General features: G+C 41.1%; 1 protein-coding gene across 2 annotated transcripts; it reads right to left on the bottom strand.

Moving 5' to 3' along the window:
* Positions 1-838: 838 nt before the first annotated feature.
* On the bottom strand, positions 839-19,383 carry plekhg7 (pleckstrin homology domain containing, family G (with RhoGef domain) member 7). Of its 2 annotated transcripts, none has more exons than XM_078256714.1 (17): positions 19,109-19,383; positions 17,678-18,449; positions 15,345-15,367; positions 11,055-11,182; positions 9,564-9,604; positions 9,092-9,193; positions 8,509-8,658; positions 8,159-8,254; positions 7,155-7,253; positions 6,479-6,592; positions 4,612-4,786; positions 3,544-3,659; positions 3,129-3,216; positions 2,955-3,034; positions 2,695-2,839; positions 2,449-2,559; positions 839-1,736 (listed from the first exon to the last, which is right to left on the bottom strand). In XM_078256714.1, exons 2-17 carry the CDS (start codon positions 18,311-18,313, stop codon positions 1,564-1,566), a joined length of 2,277 nt encoding a protein of 758 aa, XP_078112840.1. In that variant the 5' UTR covers positions 18,314-18,449; positions 19,109-19,383; the 3' UTR covers positions 839-1,563. The 2 variants fall into 2 exon arrangements, with proteins under 2 accessions (XP_078112840.1, XP_078112841.1); XM_078256715.1 differs by having other exon boundaries at positions 2,449-2,546; positions 19,109-19,382.
* Between the last annotated feature and the right edge of the window lie 91 nt (positions 19,384-19,474).

The following is a 19,474-nucleotide window of genomic DNA, read 5'->3' as shown; positions in this document are numbered from 1 at the left end:
ATTTCTAGCCCTGATGTACTTAACCGCTCATTAATACTAAGGCTGTCATAATTATCTTTGTAAATGTTTGTAATGAAAGAGAAAAAGGAAATGTATAAAACTTGTGGATGTAGAAACATTAACAACAGTTAAAATGGGTGTGGACTCATCAGTGTCTTACTTTTTATTACAAAAAAGGCACCACAGATCTGTACACACTGAATTGTGGCTTGCTTTGTGTTGCTGTCAGTTATCATGCATGATGACTTAACTGGCCCTTAGCCGTGACGCACCATGTATTACCACAGTCTGGGTGATCTCAGTATACCTGAAGGGTCGAGAGAAATGATGTAATTTATGTCCACATGCACCAGTTGATTTTCTAATTCATCATCATGAAAAACCTAAATAAAACCCACTGTATGTTTCTATTTATCTTGTGTTATGTTTTTTTGTTTATAGACAATAATAATTACTCTTACAGACATAAAAAAAGTTTAAGAAATGCTTTTAAAAATGCATACAATTTGCAATACAACTTAATATATATATAAATAAATATATATATTTCTCTGAAGAAAGATATTTTTCTTTTATTTTGTTTGTTCACCAAGCAAGACCTTTTAATTTGAAGTTCATTCTTGAGCTTGGAAACAGCTGTTGGCAAAATCTCTAGGGAAAAACGGATTATCGTTTTTTTGGCAGTTTGCAGATTATCTGTATCTGCGTTTTATTTGCCTGATAACCGATGAAATTAATTTCACTCACCACTGAGTCTGACTTAATGTCCCGCCCACAACACTATCTGACTAGCTTTTACTCTGTATTATGTTGAAAGTTTCTAATGTATTTTGATTGATTGATTGATTGATAGATCTTTATTGATCCCAAAAAAATGGGAAATTCCGGTGTTGCAGCAGCAAAACTAACAGACACACATCAAACAGACAGAATATACATAATACACAAGTAAAAGAATAGCATTGCTTAAAGCATTCACACAAAGTTTTGTGTTGGAGTTTGTAACATTCCAAAATCTTAATTTTGATTTAAAGATTTATTTATTTTATTTATTTATCGGTTCCAAATATCGGTTATCGGTTTCATCAACTACTAATAATCGGTATCGGCCTTGATAAACCAGTATCGGTCGATCCTTAAAAATCTCACCTCGGGGTCTATTTAGTAGCTCTTCTGGAGCTTTTGATCATGCGGTATCACATGAGCTTGTTTAGCATATGGGAGTTTGCTCAGTTGTCATTGAATTATGAATGTTCAAATTTCACTTTAAGCACTTCTGGTACATGGGTTTTTCAAAATTGACACTACTGAACAATCTCCAACTGCTAAAGAAGAGCACATGATATGATCATAAGCTCACAACTGCTACCAAATGGAACTCGAGGTAAAATTGATTTGCTGAAAAGTGAACTTTATATCAGAAATCAAATGTGCGTTCTAAGGAAAAACACTCAAGAACATCTTTTACTACATAATGAGAGATTTATTGTAAACTACTGCAGCAGCTGCCTTTAAAGGCAAACATTACGTTTTACAAAATGATCCTAGTGCTAGTACAGTAATTTACAAAATGTCAGGAGACAGTGAAGTGTAGAGACATTTCAGATGGCTTCTAGTGCCGTTGGTCATATCTGTGAAGACTCCAGCCACAGTGAGGAGCTCTTGACTCGCGGCTGCTGAGAGTCCAGCTTCAGCAGCGCCGTCACAGCGCCCTCTATCTTTGACATCCACGCTTTCTGCAGAAAGTCACAAATGAAGGTGTTCAGAAAGAGAAATGTCATCAAGTTTATTATCCAGCAGTTAGCAGCTATTGGGATGGTTTGCTCATGTGATAGTGTTGTACTTATTTGTATAACTCTTCATTTGTAAAGTGGATTGATACCAGGCCCAGCTATAGCCCCGTACATGGAAGATCAACCCTGACCAGTTACTTAAACTACTTTCCTCCATTTACAGAAAGAACAAAATTACTTACTAGAGACGCACATAGGTGGAAGTTAATGTAAATGAAAATGTAATATGCATTAATATGTTAACTAATGAGTTCCTGCATTGCAATTTATAAAGTAGAAGACTAACTTGCAGATAAAATGCATGCACATTTAAGACAAAATACATTTTCATAAAGAAAACCCCTGGCCAATTTCAAATAGTCTTATGTCAGTAAGTAATTGCAAGCATACAAGGTAAATCTAATATACTGTGGAAGGGATGAGTTGGTTTACTTCAAAATTCTCTAAACTCACATAAAAAAACTGCCTTGAGCAAAACATACATTTAAAAATATTGTGGTTCTCTGTGAATGTAGATGCTACACAGAAAGCAGAAATGTTTGGACATAATTAACAATTCCACAGGTGATGTACATCCGTATTGTATGTACACAATATTTTTGAGAACAGAACATAACCGGTGCTCTGCCAGCTCGCCTTTTGGAATTCACTGTACCTTGGCAGACTCTGACGCAGCTTGCAGGATGAACGCTCCGATACACTGCTGGTAACGGTTCTGGTGCATGATTATGAAAGAATGAGGCAGCCCCGATGCTACAAAGGAAGCATAAAATTGCAAAAAATAAAAAAAATTTAATCACGACCCAGTCTGACTGTTTTGATTCTGTTGTGTGCTCTCAACATATCATGCTAAGGGCGATTGAAACCCAATGAAATCAATAAGAAAGAATACTAATATTACTTGAGGCATTGAGCTGATCAATGTTCTTGAGCTGGAGTCGGTCCAGAGAGACGGGCTGGTCCAGAACCGTGAAGGTGCATCCCTCTTTCAGGAGATGATCCAGCTCCAGGTTCTGTGGAGGATTCTGCTCTGGACCGATGGACCGCTACACAGGAAGACAGGACACAGTGTGAACAAGTTGTGAAGCCTCTGTACAGCCTTGCACAGAATGTCTGTCGTGGTCCAGATCAGACAAATAACAGGACAACAGAGTGACAAACCTTCTTGTTTCTCTTTATCTTTGTGATCAGCAGGAATTCGTCAAACAGGAACAGGTAAACATCGTTCAGCTTTGTGTTCCCTGGTGATCAACCAAAGAAAGATGCTGTGAGATTTTACTCAAATGGAAGCAATGAGCATGTAAAATGTGTTGGAGCTGTGCCAGCTGTACAAACCCGTGAGCCCCATTTTCCCTTCGTGCAGCAGACTTCTGTGAGAAATGAGATTCTCCAGAGTGACAGCCTTTAAGAGATGTTTCAGATTCTGAAAGAGAAGCAGTCAGTAAGGTCAGAAGAAAACATTTTCACCTTTTGGCACGTTAACTGATATCGAAAGATCAAAGTTAATGACACTTAAGTACAAGCTCATGACACAGTGCATTGTGAAATGGGAAGAGTTTTCTTTGCTTTACATGATATCTGATTTCACGTCCAGATATATGATTGGATCATTTTATCTGCACACAAAAGCTATTGGAGGATGAAGTGTCTTATATCTGTGACTGTGAGATATATATATATATATATATATATATATATATATATATATATATATATATATATAAACAAACAAACATATAACCACACAGACCTCAGGAAAGAAGGCACGCTTGTCTCTCTCCCAAACAGGCTGCCACACCAGGGCATCTCTCAACTGTTTCACCTTCTGGTAGTTATCCATCCATTTGACTTTTCCCTCTAAATCACCTGGAAGCAGAGAGGCATCCTTTCAATCAAGAGGGACAAAACAGACAAAAACCTCTGACTGGAATGTACTGCTAAAAACTACCAATACTGCATAGGTTTAGGATCAATTAACTACTTTTAAAGCCATGCACTTTAATGACATAAATAATATTTATGACATTTTCTTTCAAATGACAGATACATTGTTCTTTAGCACTGATTTATTACCTCGTTGTGTTTTCCTGTATAGTGATGGTTGCCTGCCAAACACGGGCGTAACCGTGCCGTGATTCGTGGGAGATTATAGCACACTCAGTTTTTCCAGTAAATATCCCCCCACACCCAGAGGACATTGCCCTACACATCTTCACCATGATTACAATACGTCTGGCCACCTGTGCAGCTCTGCCACACCTTTTTAATGGTTATATTAAAGTCAGTAGTTGAGGTGCATTGCAGCAGCACATTTCCCACAGCCTGTCCATCTAGTTACAGAGTAAACCGCCACAACAGGTCTGCAGGCAGAGGCATGCTGTGTGGAGTAAACGGTCAGGGCTCCTGGCTGCTGTCCAAATCATGTAGCCTGTTTGTTCGAAAAGACACAAGCTGGTCTGTTTGTTTGACAAAGATAACCTACTTACATTGGCTTGACATGCTTTTGTATCTTATTATGTTTGTCAAACACCCGACTGAAGAAACACTTAAGTCACGGTCCGCTAAATGACACGGCTAATACGTCTGACACAGGAATGTTCAGCTTGTGATCTGCTGAAAAGAGCTTCAAGTCATATAACCCATATTTATATATATAACCCTCCACCCTACAGTGTGTTTACTCAGTCAGTGAGAGTCTGCTGATAAGGCAGTGCAGAAATGCTCAGGTGGTAAAGAAAATCACTGGTTTATGTCAGTGAGAACATATTTTGTATTGATGCATTTTTCAATAAAAAGGGAAGTAGTTCAGGGTGCTCACATATAGATGTGTCCACTTGCTCTGCTACAACCTGCAGGCCTCTGGTCTCGTCCTCCGTCTGGCATCTCTTCGCGATATTCCGCAACAGCAGCGGGTATCGAGTTAGCCTCTGCAGCGGCGCCACCAGCAGGTCGCGCAGTTGCAGTCTCCGACACTGATCGTTCCTCTCGCACCACTGGGGGGAAAGAGAGAGGACAGGGTGAGAGAGGAGGGCTGTCGGCGGGAGAAGGAAGAGGGGTGAAAGAGTGGTCACGGTGTTTGTTAGAACAGAGAGGTAATGGAGGGGGGCGGGGGATGGGCAGTGAAAAGCGTGTGATTTCTAAGACCAAAACAAAAGCCCTTACAAATACATACGCATGATGACAGGGTGTGACGGTCCCAGAGCCTGTTGCTTTGCGTCTGTGTACTATGTTATTGTTTGTGCACTTGCAGGCGTGGTAATGAGGTAACTTGGAGTTCCCAGGTTACTTAACCCCACCTGCCCACAGGCCAGTGTGTGTCGGTCCCTTCATCCTGCAGCAGCCTGAGTTCACCTTTGTTTTGTTGCTCCTTTTGTTAACACTGACACAATGCATCTCACATTGTTTATTGCATTCACACGGCCTCATACGCCACTGTTCCTGACTTTTACATCCCATTGTCTTTATGTTTGCAGTTGAAGTTAATAAATGTCAGTTTGTCAACGTTAAGTTTGCTGTGTATTCTCCCCCCTTTGTTGTAGCCTGCGTGCCGGTCATAATACAGGGTTGTATTCCATGTTACACGAGGGACACATGGTCACATTCCTCTCTTTTAGGATTGGGCCTCGAGAACTGGTTCCAACTTGGAATCGTTTCAAAAATTACGATTCCGATGGAATCGTTTTTTATTTTTTATTGGAATTGTTTGTAAAGTTTGGTTTTGAATCCGATAGAAAATCTGATTTAACATGCGCAAGTTTTGGTTTCCGTAGCGGCCAGCGTACTTTCAGGCGCTTGTTGTGCTGCAGCCATGGAGCACAGTAAGCGGCGCTCTGAAGTGTGGCTTTATTTTTTCGTTGAAAAAGCCCGGTAAAACTATAAACCACCATTGAATCAAAATAAAAATGTCCTCTGTGAAATAATTATGTGAGCCGTTTCAACTCCAACCTCAAAGAATCGAGAATCGATAAGAACTGGAATCGAAAGAAAGAATCGGAATTTGAATTAGAATTGTTAAAATCAAAACGATGCCCAACCCTACTCTCTTTAGCAGGCCTTGGTGACACTGAACTGGTTGTTTGCGGTTTAGGCCTCAATTCTGCTGTGTCCTCTCTTATGCTGCGTTCTCTCTTATGCTGCTTTCCATTTACCGTGGAAGTCGGAAGCCGGAGCTGGGAATGACGTCACACCCGAGTTGATCTCGTTCCAGTACAAGTTGGACAGAGCTCTATCAAGGTTAGCCATTGCTAGCAATACTAGCCATTGCTAGCATTAATAGCTAGCAGTTGAAAACAACACATGACGCTGTATTTTGTCCATACAACACCGTAGCAACTTGTCGACGGATAGAAGTTGGACAGGACTGTGTGTACGACTGGTTTAATGAGACACAAATAAGACAGAAGTGCTATTAAAGTATATATTACTACAGCTTTCACTACTGTTGAAGCACAGAGCTGCCATGTTGGATAGTGAGGTTGTTCGACTTTCCAAGTCAGAAATCCAACATCAGGGGGCGTTCCATTTGAAATTTCTGACTTGGAAATTCCGACTTCCAAGTACAAAGGGAACACACCATTATACTTTGCAATGCGCTGCCTGCAGCGTTGTTGAGGTACATGCCGCCCCTGCCTCTGCTCTGACTCGTACACACAATTTAGCTGCCTTCTGTGAGTTCCCTCCTGTACCTTCACGTAAGATCCAAAGTCCTCTCTGGGCTTCAGGCTGTCCAGATAAAGCAGAGCTGTGGAGTAGTTGAGGCAGTACTTCTGCAGGCAGTGACATACGCTCTCCTGGAAAGCCTGCCAACAGATAGGAGTGTTATACAAACATTAGGCTACAGACTGCTAGGTCACATCAGCCATGAACCTGCAGATAAACAGATCATAAAAAGGGGAAGATACCAGTCTGGGTACAAGCACAAAATTGACCCTGTGAGTGAAAACACATTATCAAGCTACTGTGAGGCTGCTTCTGGTGATGCATAATTTAACAGTAAGATGAAAAGGTTTCAAATATTTTCCTTGATCTTTGGAGCAAAATTATTCATTATCAAAGAACATATTAAACTATGATTGCTGTGAGCTCTTTGAGGCAACCTGAACCTGGCAAGCCATCAATGTGATTTTTTTTATTCTGAAATGTTTTGAATCAATCTAATTGAATGTGTGTTCTGCACTCATGAATAATGTACACACGTATCCAGCATACATTTAGACAAGTTTGTCTTCAAGTGTGAAATGTTTCCATTGTGTCCAACATCTTATCAGTGGCGTTTTACATTTGAACGAATAGTTGAGCGTAAACTGCAGTCAGAGTCAATGTGTTTGTGTTAATGTGTGTCCACGTGTGAGTCACACTTGCCTTGCTAAGCAGCTCCAGCAGGGTGGGCCCGCCACCCTCCGTAATCTCCAATGTGTCCTTGATGACGCGGAGGATTTTGTTCAGGAAACCAAAGCTCACCTGCAGCAGAAAACACTCAGTGTCAAGTGTCACCACACAGTCATGCAACACCGTCATGCAACACCGTCATACCTGCCACGTTCAGTTTGTTAATAGAAGAAAAAAAAAAACACATTTTCAAATGTATTTTGTGTCTTCTGAATCACAAAATAATACAACTAATTATAATTAATACCAAAAAGAACTAATATAAATATGTCATTCCCTATGAATGGTGCAGTCCTTCAATATTACAGGTCACTTTGTTTTCACCAGTAACTGTAGTGTAAATGTGAGAATGTAAGTGTTGTCAATTAAAAAGGCAAAAACAACAAGGAGTTGATTTCCCACTAAAAAAACTATTAAATGTGATCAACTGTAACAGTTAAGTGAATGAGTGATGAATGAATTAACGAATGAATAGGTAGAGACTGACCTCAGTTTTAATCTTGGGTACAATAACATTATAACAACAATAACAACACTATGCATGTCACACATTAAGTTATTGTTTTGGATTGGTCTTTACTTTTATGTTTGTAGACAGCTGTTGTTTTTAAATATTTTGAATGATTTTATCCTAAATGTTATTCATGACTTTTCAGTTTAAGTCTGATTGCGTGGCAGACAGTATCTTGTGTTTTCTGTCTTGCTGTTTGTCTCTCACTACTTGCTATCGGTGCCTCTTGAACGCAACAAGGCTTTCCTGGTTAAATAAAGCTTTAACAAATAAATAATCAAAATAACTAATCTTTTCATATAAGAGCACTTTTTCAAGAGCAACAAAGAGTTAAGATTTTTCTGTCTTTTACCTTTTGATGCTGCACAACAACAAAATGCTATGAAGGCTGCATTTGTTTGTAATTATTGGCAAAACACGCCTACAACTAACAGGCCTCGTGCTTCTTATTTGCATCAGGACTCACCAGGCAAAGCTCATTAAGGTTTGCAAACAGCCTCCAGGAGTCGACATCAGTCAGGCAGTTCTGCATGTGCAGGTTGGTGAGAGTAGCCAAAAACACCTGAAAGCAACAAAGCAGTCAGAGAAAGAAAAGGCTTAGGCTATCTGTTGTGCTAGCATTAGCCTACAATCCTCTGCTGTAAAGAATAAAAACACAAAGCAGCAGGTGTTGGGTTTCTCTTGGGTTTGGTCTATTTATGTGTGGTTCGTGTGTGTGTGTGTGTGTGTGTGTGTGTGTGTGTGTGTGTGTGTGTGTGTGTGTGTGTGTGTGTGTGTGTGTGTGTGTGTGTGTATTCTGATGCTTTGCACGGTCACCTCTTTGAGAACCATGAGCTGATCCAGGAAGTAAACACACTCGCTGGTGAAGAGTTCCCAGATGGCCTCTTGTCTCTTGAAGCCCTGAGGGTTAGAGGCGGTGCTCACCTGCGAAGACTGGTCCTGCAGAAACTCCGCCAGGGAGTAGTCCTGCACACATACGGGCAGAAAGACAAATCGAAAGAAAAAAAAAAAACAGTATATTCTGTTACTGTAAAGTTCCTACTACCACCCTGACACATTCATGTTGTTCAAGTTCAACACAAGTCGCATGTCATTGTTTTTTCTTTCTCCATAATTGTGTGCAGGTTGACCTGACTGGTTATTGCCTAGAAGTTCTGGTTCTTGCATAACTCGTGTCATATAACGTTGTGGGAGCTTCCCTCTAACTGCCGTCCTGTTATTTCTGAGTCACTTGTTAAACACTGAGATCTATTTGGATTCTAAATCTGGATCTCTTAGGTCAAACTCTGACTTTAATTGAATTAGAAGCCTTTGCACAATCTGAACCAACATGAGGATTTACCTAACAAACGGTCTGGATGCTTAAGGGCTTTTGCAGCTGACAGTGCTCCTTTCTCACCTTATACCTCTGTAGGTCAGGGTTTCTCCAGTCTTGAATCTGTGATGTTGAGAGATATCTTTCAATATCTGATGCCGTGCCTGTCTGTGACTTCCCTTTAGTCTGAAAGGCGAGGGACAAGACATGCAGTTATCATACGGTATATGGGCAGATTTTGAAAAATGACTTTCAGTTATGGATGTGTGTTGATCAAGGAAAAGGACCTGTTTGCAAAGTTATTTTGTTCAAATATCTCTTTATATGACAGTGTTTTTAACAACTAAACTAACAAGTTTGGTTTAAGTTCTGCATTTCAATTGTTGACCAGAGAAACCACATTAATCTGCTTTGAGAAGTGGGCCAGAGAACAATGTCCAAACCAACTGCCCACAGCTAAAACAAAGTGCATCGAAACAAAACCCCAAGCACACTATTGGCACCAGCCGCACACAACAACAACAACAACAACAACAACTAACAGACAAACACCTACCGTGCCACGCCTTGAAAAGGGCCACTTTGACTTCTTCGTATCTGCAACAAAAATCATAAACATAAAATACATATTATGAACAAAAGATCAAGCAAGAATATGTGCTGTGCAACAGATGAGATTAGAATCAAACAAAACAGTGTGTTAGGGTTACAACTGGGGTGGCCTTTGTTTTGCAAATATAAGAGCTTGAAAGCACACAAATAGTGTAGGTTAAGGCTATGTGTTGCTTTTTTTTTAATCGTTGGGACACGTTTTAGGTTTTGCACCACACACTGATAGACTGGTAAGGTGCATCCTTTGAAGCACCAACACACACTGACTACCTGTATGCTGATTAACCTTTTCAATCTGAGGCCTAAAACTGTGTTTTAGTGCTAGTTCCAATTATCTGCTTCTCAAAGTCTCTAATAAGCTTCAAATATGGATATATATATTTTTTTAGAATAACCAGGATTGTTTGACAATTTTGGTGTGAACAATTGCATTTGCGATTTATGACGAATTATATACAGAATAACGGTTTGTCTAGAAAAATGATGTTTATAAGATGCTATTTATTAAAATTCTAAAAGCTGTAAAGCCTGAAAGCTCATTACAGAACAGTAATTCGGATAATGAGTGAAAATACTACGGGGCTGACAACAGTCTTTGAACTAGAATATAATACAGGGTCAAGTTTTGAAAGTGCAAAAACAAACATTTACTCAAAGAAACTGTTAATTGGATTTTTCAAGTCAAACCACTTTACTAATCCGCCTCCCTTCAAAAGGGTCAAGGGTCAACACCTAGACTGTGAATAGTTTGCAAAAGCATCATAACAAAAGCAACTACTTAGAAAACTATTTTCAGCCACTTCCTTCATTAATGGAGAGTGGGAAACAACCAATCTTCGATGCTGATATCTTGCTTAGATCGCCTCAACAACGTGGAAGGACAGGTTACAGCCACACACATGATTAGTGGTGCAGCGATAATGTTAAGATCGGATATCGGTCCCGATATTGACAAAATAGTTTTGTTAGTTTTTTTTCCCTCTGTCGCACGTGTCGCATGCTGGAAGAGTTGAGTGTACAAATAAATAAGAATTCAATACATTACATCTATGTTATTTTGTCTTAGTTAGGAAAGTAATATTCAGTTAGGAAAGTCTGGTGCCTTTAGTCTCTTCCACATGGTGGAAGGAAGGTATAAGGTGGAAGGTATACAGTGTATTATTAATTCAACAACTGTATCGGATCGGTATCGGGTATCGACAGATACACAAAGCCCAGACATCGGTATCGGGACTGAAAAAGTCGGATCGGTGCATCCCTACATATGATAGCTCATTTTGCTCTTCAGGACTGGGGGTTATTTTTTATTTTGACTGACAGCGAGATACGCCAATCGGTACATGAGGAAGCATCCATAGGGTAAATCAGCCACTTGATTCACAAAGCCAGAAACGATACCATTAAAATATAAATATAATACAATGTAGAATTTTACCAGAGAAGTTTGAATCATTTAAAATGTCAGCTGCTCCATTGGATACAAAAAGGTCTCCTGGTGAAACATCCAATCCGGGCAAGCTGACCACCACGGAGCTTCGTCTCCTTTCATGGAGCCTAGGGGAACTGTAAACAGGTGTTACGTCTTCAGATGGTATTCCACTTCGTTTTTGGCAGACAACCACACTAACATTAAAACTGGCAGGCAGTAATACTTGACATTTTCAAAACAGCCTCGCAGGACATCTGAGATTCCCTGTGACAAGAAGACCCACTATTATTCTACTGTAAATGTAATACCGCACAAAGAGAATAGACAGGAAATAACAGAATTCCTTTTGTCATTTTACATGGTTGAAATACCACTGAAATACCATCTGCATTGTGAAGCAAATTGGTGATTAACATGAGGAGCAGAAATTATGAAGGATAAGTGTTATGTGTGGATAGCTGATTAATGGATCACCCTATTTGTGTGGAAGGAGGCGAGCTGCCAATGTGTGCAAGTTATAATCCTCTTGGTCTCCTTTTCATTGTTAGTAACCGAGGCATGGCTGTGGCTGAAAAAACACAGGCCTGCCTTTTAGCCTCAGGCAAAGCTCAAACAGCCACTGTTCTCAAGTGTTTTGACTTATTCTCTGATGTTGTACTTCAGGGATTACTGCTGAAAGTAAAATGGAAGTGTTGAAATTAAAAACCAAAGACCCTCATAAATGTAATTCAATTATGTTATAGAGGTGAGCGTGATATTAAATGTGCTGACTAAATATTTTGAAAAGGCATGGCCACATTAATATTTTCCTTTGTTACAAGAATGAAATGATTCTAAATGTAGCAAAACTTGATTGTTGACTGTCTGACTTCAACAATAACAATCCAAACTGTGCCAATGCTAACAAGAGGTTTACAGTCATTTAACAAGGCTGCAGTCACCAGAACTAAGCTGCACAGCAACCAGACAAGCTGGTTTTGCCAAAGATAAGTTTGCCTTTTAGCACGGTGACACTGATTGACAGCAGGGTCTTGCCTTTAAAAAGAAGAGTTTAAGAGTTCAAAAGCAGATGGAAAATAGTCTGACAAAGGAGAAATAATAACACAAAATCGGAGTTACAGAATCCACTTCACACCAATGTTAGATTGTACAGTAAACGCATCCTCATTACATCGGGTTAGATCAACACGTGTAACGGTTAGGGGTGTTGAAATGAATCATTGCATCGATGCGTCGCAATGCGGACCTAGACGGTTCTGCATCGATCCAGTGACAGACCATAATCGATTATGGCCTACTGATGTTACTTGTTTTTGCCTTTTGTCTGCTGTGTTCAGACTCCGCTGCATTCAGGAAGTGTCTTTTTTAAGAGCAGATACAATAAAAAGGGGCGTTCATACATATCTGACTGCTTGAATTTGTTGATGAAACCCATTGTGTAGCAATACATAATAATATTGAGGAGGTGACACATTGTGATGCATTGTGACATTGAATCGATATGAATCGTTGACAGGATAATAAAATCCAAACGTGAGACCAGCGAAGATTCACACCCCTAGTAACGGTAAAGGTTATCAGGACATGATCGGACCATAAGGAAGCCTGGCTTACAGATAAGAGCTAATGACCCTGTTTATAACAATACAATAAAGTGGAGCAGAAGTACAAGCAACGGGAACAATGCTGGTACTGGTTTGTCTCTGTCTACCATTATATGTAAAATCTGCTTTGTAGACTTGACTTTCTCCCTCTTATAGATCATAATATACCCTCATACAGTAGCTGCATTTGCACAAGCAGCAAACAAGACTAACTCCAATACACATGTAGGCCACATGACTGCAGGGCCAACCTGTGCAACTGAACAGGAGAACACGTTTTTTTCTCAAGAACACTTTTGTTGAACTGTGAAAGCACCAATTGTTCATTGCTCCCACTGGCAGGGGCTGTGTTCGCCCCAGGTAAACTGATACAACCCCCTCCTCCAGATCAATGTATAGGCAGGCAGCGATGCTATGACAGACAATAGTCAGCAGCAGCAGCAGCACCTGAGCACTGTAGAGGATGCGTGGCTAATGGGACAGTAAGAAAGGCACGATTACTCCTCTAAACCAGGTCAGTGTCTCCTTGCAGTTCATTCCACAGCATTCTCACAATGACATCTTGTTGTTGTGTGACCACTCAGAAAGCTTTCTCTGTGTTAGCCTATCTGCCACTGACAGCACTTGTAAAAAATGGGTGTTTTGTTCCCTGCACAACAAGAGAAAATAATGATGCCCAAAAACAAAACTGTCCCAACCAATGGCTCGCAGGGCCCAGTCACTGTAAGAGGCACAGTGCCAGGGTGCAATTACAGGGACAAAAGCTGCCTAATTATCCAGTGAGGGGAAGAGCCTGGCAGCCCATTAGGAGGGGTGTGGGTGGCAGTAAGAGAAAACAGCCTTAATGAGGGTTTGTCTAGCCCGATACATAACCATGGGACTCTCAAAACGTAACCCACCAAGCTTATGCTCCATTAACAAAGACATGAATGACAATGAATGAACAATAGGGCTCCTTAAACCAAAGGTCCAATCATCCTCACTCACGAGCATAGAAGGCATGGCACTCATGATGCTGAATGTTGTAGCTCAAATTTACGTGTTAAAGGGGTGGCTCAGAATTTTGGACATAGGACCTCATTTCCAAGTTAGCCAGTGTGTTATTTATCAGTGGAGACCGTTTTCAACACTTTCATCCAGTCCTTCCAGTTGCAGAGTTCGCTGGTGCTAGGCTAGCGCAAGTCAACAGTATCTGCTAGCCTGCCACTAAACACAGTCTTAACCCACTCCACAGTACACCCGAGGCAAATAAATTATAACGCCAGACTATCGATGTAAATGTCTGTGTTGATAAAATAATGTTAGAAATAAAACTACCCTTACATCTCAATGATTGCATTACATTTTGAGGGACTAGTTTCTCAGCAGCGGCGGAATTTTACTTTGCTCCGGTGAGTAGTACTGCGCCGAAAAATAAACAGAGAAGCGCACTGCAGTCGGGACACCTAGTAGTAGCCTAGTACAGTGGTATTGAAGCGTTGGATTGGAAACTAAGGACTAGGCAACGTGGTGATTCAGTGTGCATTTAGAAATTGTAAAAATAAATCAAACAGATGGACACCACAAAGTTTCCGCAAATTTCCATTGGGAGATCCAGAAAGGAACCAACTGTGGCTTCTTGCTGCTGGCTTGGACATCAAGACACCGGCAGAGACTCTACTCAAGTGGCGAATATGTAGTGATCATTTTAGACAAGACGACTTTGAAAAACCCCGCAATCTAAAGGACCACAAGTCACTGACAATGAATGCGGTTCCATCTGTCTTTCCAGATGCACCAACAGCTACTGATGAACAGTAATAACTTTTGGTAGGCTACTCTAGCTAATAAAGCTAGCCCCTTTCATAACGTTAGCCTAGCTGCTACTGATAGATTGAGACTGACAACGCTAGTGGAGATAACGTTACAGTTCATTGCATTGTGGAAAGTGACAACGTTAACTAACAGTATAGCTACACTCTTGGTAGATACCTGGCTGGGCTAACCGCTAACTTTAGGTAATTGCTGACAGAAAAGTCATGTAAGCTCGGACAGTTTACATGCAAATTGCCGCGGCAGGTAAATAAACTCGTGATTGTCATGGAAACCGGCTTTCTCGGTAGCCTAGGTACCGCCACTGCTGTAGCCTACGCTACCTACAGGGAACAAAGTATAACTATTGCAATGCAATGCAAGGGTAGTTTTATTTCTAACATTATTCTCTCAACACAGACATTTACATCAATAGTCTGGCGTTATCATTTATTTGCCTCGGGTGTACTGTGGAGTGGGTTAAGACTGTTTTTAGTAGCAGGCTAGCAGATACTGTTGACTCGCGCTAGCCTAGCACCAGTGAACTCTGCAACTGGAAGGACTGGATGAAAAGTGTTGAAAACGGTCTCCACTAATAAATAACACACTGGCTAACATGGAAATGAGGTCCTATGTCCGAAATTCTGAACCACCCCTTTAAGGAAATGATGTTGCACAGATATTTTTGAAACAGCTGTGGTTTACTATGGAAATTAGAGATGAATCAAAAACATATAGATATATGTGCACACTGTAGTCCAGCTTATCAGTTACAGGAAATATTTTTACTACATTGCTGATATGCAAACATGTTCTCACAAGCTTGAAAGGGAAGTCCCTGTGTTTTTGGCTATGCTAACAGCCCACAGACAACATGCAAAACAGTCCAAGGTACACGTACCTATTATGGCAAAGCTCTTTCTCCTGCAAAAAGAGAAGAAATACTACATCAGTCAATGAAAAATTTTAACCATTCTATACACTAAGACATCACTATTTGCTGAAAACATACATAACTGTAAATGTGCTGAGATGATTAACGTCTCCTTAACATGCTTTGAAGTTCCAGTGTGTAAGCAAAACAAGTTCAAATCAGATACACTTTTTTTTTTCCAAAGCTGTTATTATACTATTTACATACCATAATAGCACTATCTTACTGTGCACTCAGCATTAAATAGAGGGTGCAAAGACCTCCAACTGCTAACGACACAGCTATATCAGTTTCAAAGACATTCAAATTTGGATCAGTGTTTTAAGTGGTTGCTTGGATTCAAAAGCCTCTGATATCTGAGGAGAATGTTGGGACTCTATTGAGAATGTGCTCGGTTGAATACCACGAGCTGATGAATAGATCTCCCCATTATCTTTTTCCATCGCTCACTGACCCCTCTATTATTGGGTGACTGCTGACTGCGGTGAATAGGGGCCCAAGGAGAGCACTTCCCAGGGTCCTCCAGGCAGTGGGTTTGGTCAGAGCTGTCAGTGCATGTAACTGCTGATTCATTTGCTGTCAAAGCTCGCATTGTGAGTGACCACCACAGGAGGTAAGGCAGCATGAGGGAGAGAAGGTTTCCGCAAGGAAGGAATTTTTAACCATTTAATTTATAGGCTTTGGATAAAAATCCTCACCAGACTAAAGCACATGGCTTGTGGTGATGGTGGGGAGAGGTTTGCGTTAGGAGTGCATGATATATTGACTCAATATCGTTATCGAGATATCACGTTGCGCAATATTATATCGAAAGTGTCGCGATAAGTATGCACTATTTTGTTTATTTAGTGGAGCGCTGCGTCCCGTCCGTTGGTTGTGTGGCTTACTTGTGTTTGATTTAGAGGCCACTTGAAACGCTGTAATGACCACGTTTCATTGGCCAGTTACCGTGCCACTTGCACATGTTAGTGCACGTCAGCGCACGGGTCCACTAGGTGACAAACCCTATGGAGCGTACCACGTGTGTGCACATTTCGACAGAGTGACAGTGTAAGTGAAGAAATTACGGTGGCCGACAGGGGCAAACGCCCTGCAACTTAAGAAAACACACCCAAATAGACAAAACACAAGCAAATTAAGAAAACAACTTCATTAATTTGACAACACATGTGCAGCATTCAGCAAACGCGCTGCAAATACACACAACACAACCAAATACATAAACGCACTGCAAATATGAAACGATGCAAAAAGAAAAGCACACAAACCCAGAAAACAAATGCAACAAAAAAACGCAGCATCCAGATTACACAACGGAAGTTCTCCAGACCTCTAGAGGAAGCAGCTAAGTGGAACAGCTGCTTCCAGACCCCACGGGGAGAGAGCGCTCTGCCTTTTTATTAGAGTCGGGTATGGCTGCAGCCTGGAGAACTCCATAGACTGTATATTAAATTCATATTATTATTATTATTAATAACATAATATATTAATAATATACAGTCTATGCTCCCGTCTCATGCCCTCCTGGCTGGTGCCGTCCCCAGAGCTTCGGCTTTTCAAAATAAAAGCGTTTGCTGAATGCTGCGCATGTGTTGTCAAATTAATGAAGTTGTTTTTCTTTTTGCATCGCTTCTTTTTTCGGGGTTTGCGTGCTTTTCTTTTGGCATCGTTTTTTATTTGCAGCGCATTTATGTATTTGGTTGTGTTGTGTGTATTTGCAGCGCGTTTATGTATTTGGTTGTGTTGTGTGTATTTGCAGCGCGTTTGCTGAATGCTGCACATGTGTTGTCAAATTAATGAAGTTGTTTTCTTAATTTGCTTGTGTTTTGTCTATTTGTGTGTGTTTTCTTAAGTTGCAGGGCGTTTGCTCCTGTCAGCCACCGTAAGAAATTGATAAAGACAACAAAACGGAACGAATCAGAGAAGCGAAAAAAAAAAGTTGTGTCCTGTTCTCTTTATTTATATATTTTATACTGTACAACCAGTAAAACATGTCCTGTTCTGTAGACATGGTCCTTATTTATTTATTCATGTTGTACCAGTCCAATATGACAGTCAGTTGAAATAAACCTTGTGTTGTAAGAAAATTTGTTTAATTTGTTATGAATCTATTTTGATGCGTTTTCCCGTAACTTTTGTAATTTTACATATGTTTAAAAATATCGAAATGAATATCGATATCGCAATATCACATTTTGTTAATATCGTGCAACCCTAGTTTGCGTGATGATTAGAGAAACAAATGATTATATCCAGACATGCTTTATTTAAAATCCCACAGACGACTGGTAAAAGCTCACCTGTTCTCCACTTTCAGGAAATCCAAAATCTTTAATAATAGTAGGATGAGCACTGCGACATTCTTGTCTCTTGGAAGTGACACCGTTATCAAAAGTCTTTGATCTACGTGACCTGGTTTTCTGTCGGCTGGAGCAAGAAATGGGCCGATGATTGTGACAGATCTCTCCATCGGAGAGTGGGCTTGCTGCAAGAGGAGATTGGCCTCTGTGTACTAGGGACAGGGGGCTTATGGGGGGTTTTGTGCTCTCAGAGGAAGGCTCCTCCTGAGTGCTCCCCATCATAACAGGATCCCGGATATCCAGAGAACGTCTGGTGCTCCTCATCCTCCTCAAGGTGGGAGATGTTGAGATGCGTGCAAGGGCCTGCCGGTCAAAAGGTGCGACCAAGCCATCAGTGTCCACCAGGGACGAATTTCTCTGCTTGGAGTGTGTCCGTGTGAGATCTATGTGCATTATGACCGGGTTGCTGGTCTGACACTCCTTGTGCTGAAAAGGCCCCCAGTCCGTTTGGGTCTGTGCATCTGCCACACCTGTGGTGACAACTTCATTTCCAACCCACTCAATGTAACTCCAGTCCAGCTTCTTCTCAACATCCTGCTCTTTATCCTGTAGAATAACGTGCTTCAGCGTAGACATTATAACCTCAAAAGCATTGTAGTGCAGCAGAAAACGTGTGATCTAATGGCCTGGTCGCTTTGCCTCCTCTGAGTTACGGTCAGATGATAATCCTGTTGCATTCCAGCACTGTTCACACCGTTCACCTCTCAAACTCCTGGGGGGGGGGGAGAGAGTAGAAAATGTGTCAATACCCACAAGCAAAATGAAGCAGGGTGGGCACAACTTGCCTCCTAATCTTCTGAATGGGGATTTGAGCTGGGTTGAAAACGGTCAGTTGGCAGTGAAGTACCCTTAAAAAGATAAAGTGTGTGTTAAGTGCGCATTAACACATCGGTGTGAGGCGGGGGGGGCAAACCTGGTGGAGTAGACTTGGTCAATGGGGGAACAATCTATTTCAGTGTACAGTAACTGCATAGTCAATCTAAGTCTTGGCAATGTGGTGTGAGACACAAAGAGCCGAAAGCAGCCATGCACCTTCATTTCAGCTTTCCTGTCCCAGACTGTAGTCTGGCCAGCTCTATGTAGCCTACACTGATATTGATTTTCTCTTTTGATAGCCGACTAAAGGTAGGCCTACAACACTAACCCACTCGTTTTTATACCCACCTTTCTACCAGATTAGGTCAATTTCATTGTTTATTCAAAGCCGCGCGCACAGTTAACTCGGCACATCCACGAGGAAAAGAATGAACAATGTATAAGAAAGTTTACAGCGATAATCAACTGGGCTGAATTTCATCTGATGATGAAAGCAGAAACCGCACGTGCTTGGAAAAGAAGCTCGTTAAAATGTAAGAAGGCTGGTTTACTTACGTCTGCGTAACACCTCGCGACGACTTGAAGACTGGCGGTGAAGTGAAGTGTGATCGGGAGAGTCCTGCTGCTGTCGGAGGTAAAAAAAAAAAAAAAAGAGCAGGTTCAAGATGAAGCTCGCAGATTTCAGAAGGGGAAATTCTCCGACGGTGAATAGTTTTCTGACAAAAAAAAAGAAAGAAGCAGGTCTGTGTGGTGCGGAGTGAGGGAGAGTGTCCTTGTCCGGAGTTGGTGGAAAGGTGCGACTGCACTGCTGCACTGCCTGCATCAATTCTCTCTCTCTCTCTCTCTCTCTCTCTCTCTCTCTCTCTCTCTCTCTCTCTCTCTCTCTCTCTCTCTCTCTCTCTCCAACCCAAGGGACAAAAG

The sequence above is a fragment of the Sander vitreus genome, chromosome 8 (genome assembly GCF_031162955.1).
Source record: "Sander vitreus isolate 19-12246 chromosome 8, sanVit1, whole genome shotgun sequence".
NCBI lineage: Eukaryota > Metazoa > Chordata > Actinopteri > Perciformes > Percidae > Sander > Sander vitreus.
This window is presented reverse-complemented; position numbering and strand designations above follow the sequence as displayed.

Coding starts and splice junctions, on each gene's coding strand:
- plekhg7 (XM_078256714.1), bottom strand. CDS start 18,313: ATGTCTACGCTGAAGCACGTTATTCTACAGGATAAAGAGCAGGATGTT. Junction 6,593..7,154: donor TGCTGGAGCTGCTTAGCAAG/GCAAGTGTGACT, acceptor ATCTGTTGGCAG/GCTTTCCAGGAGAGCGTATG. Junction 1,737..2,448: donor CTGCGTCAGAGTCTGCCAAG/GTACAGTGAATT, acceptor GACTTTCTGCAG/AAAGCGTGGATGTCAAAGAT.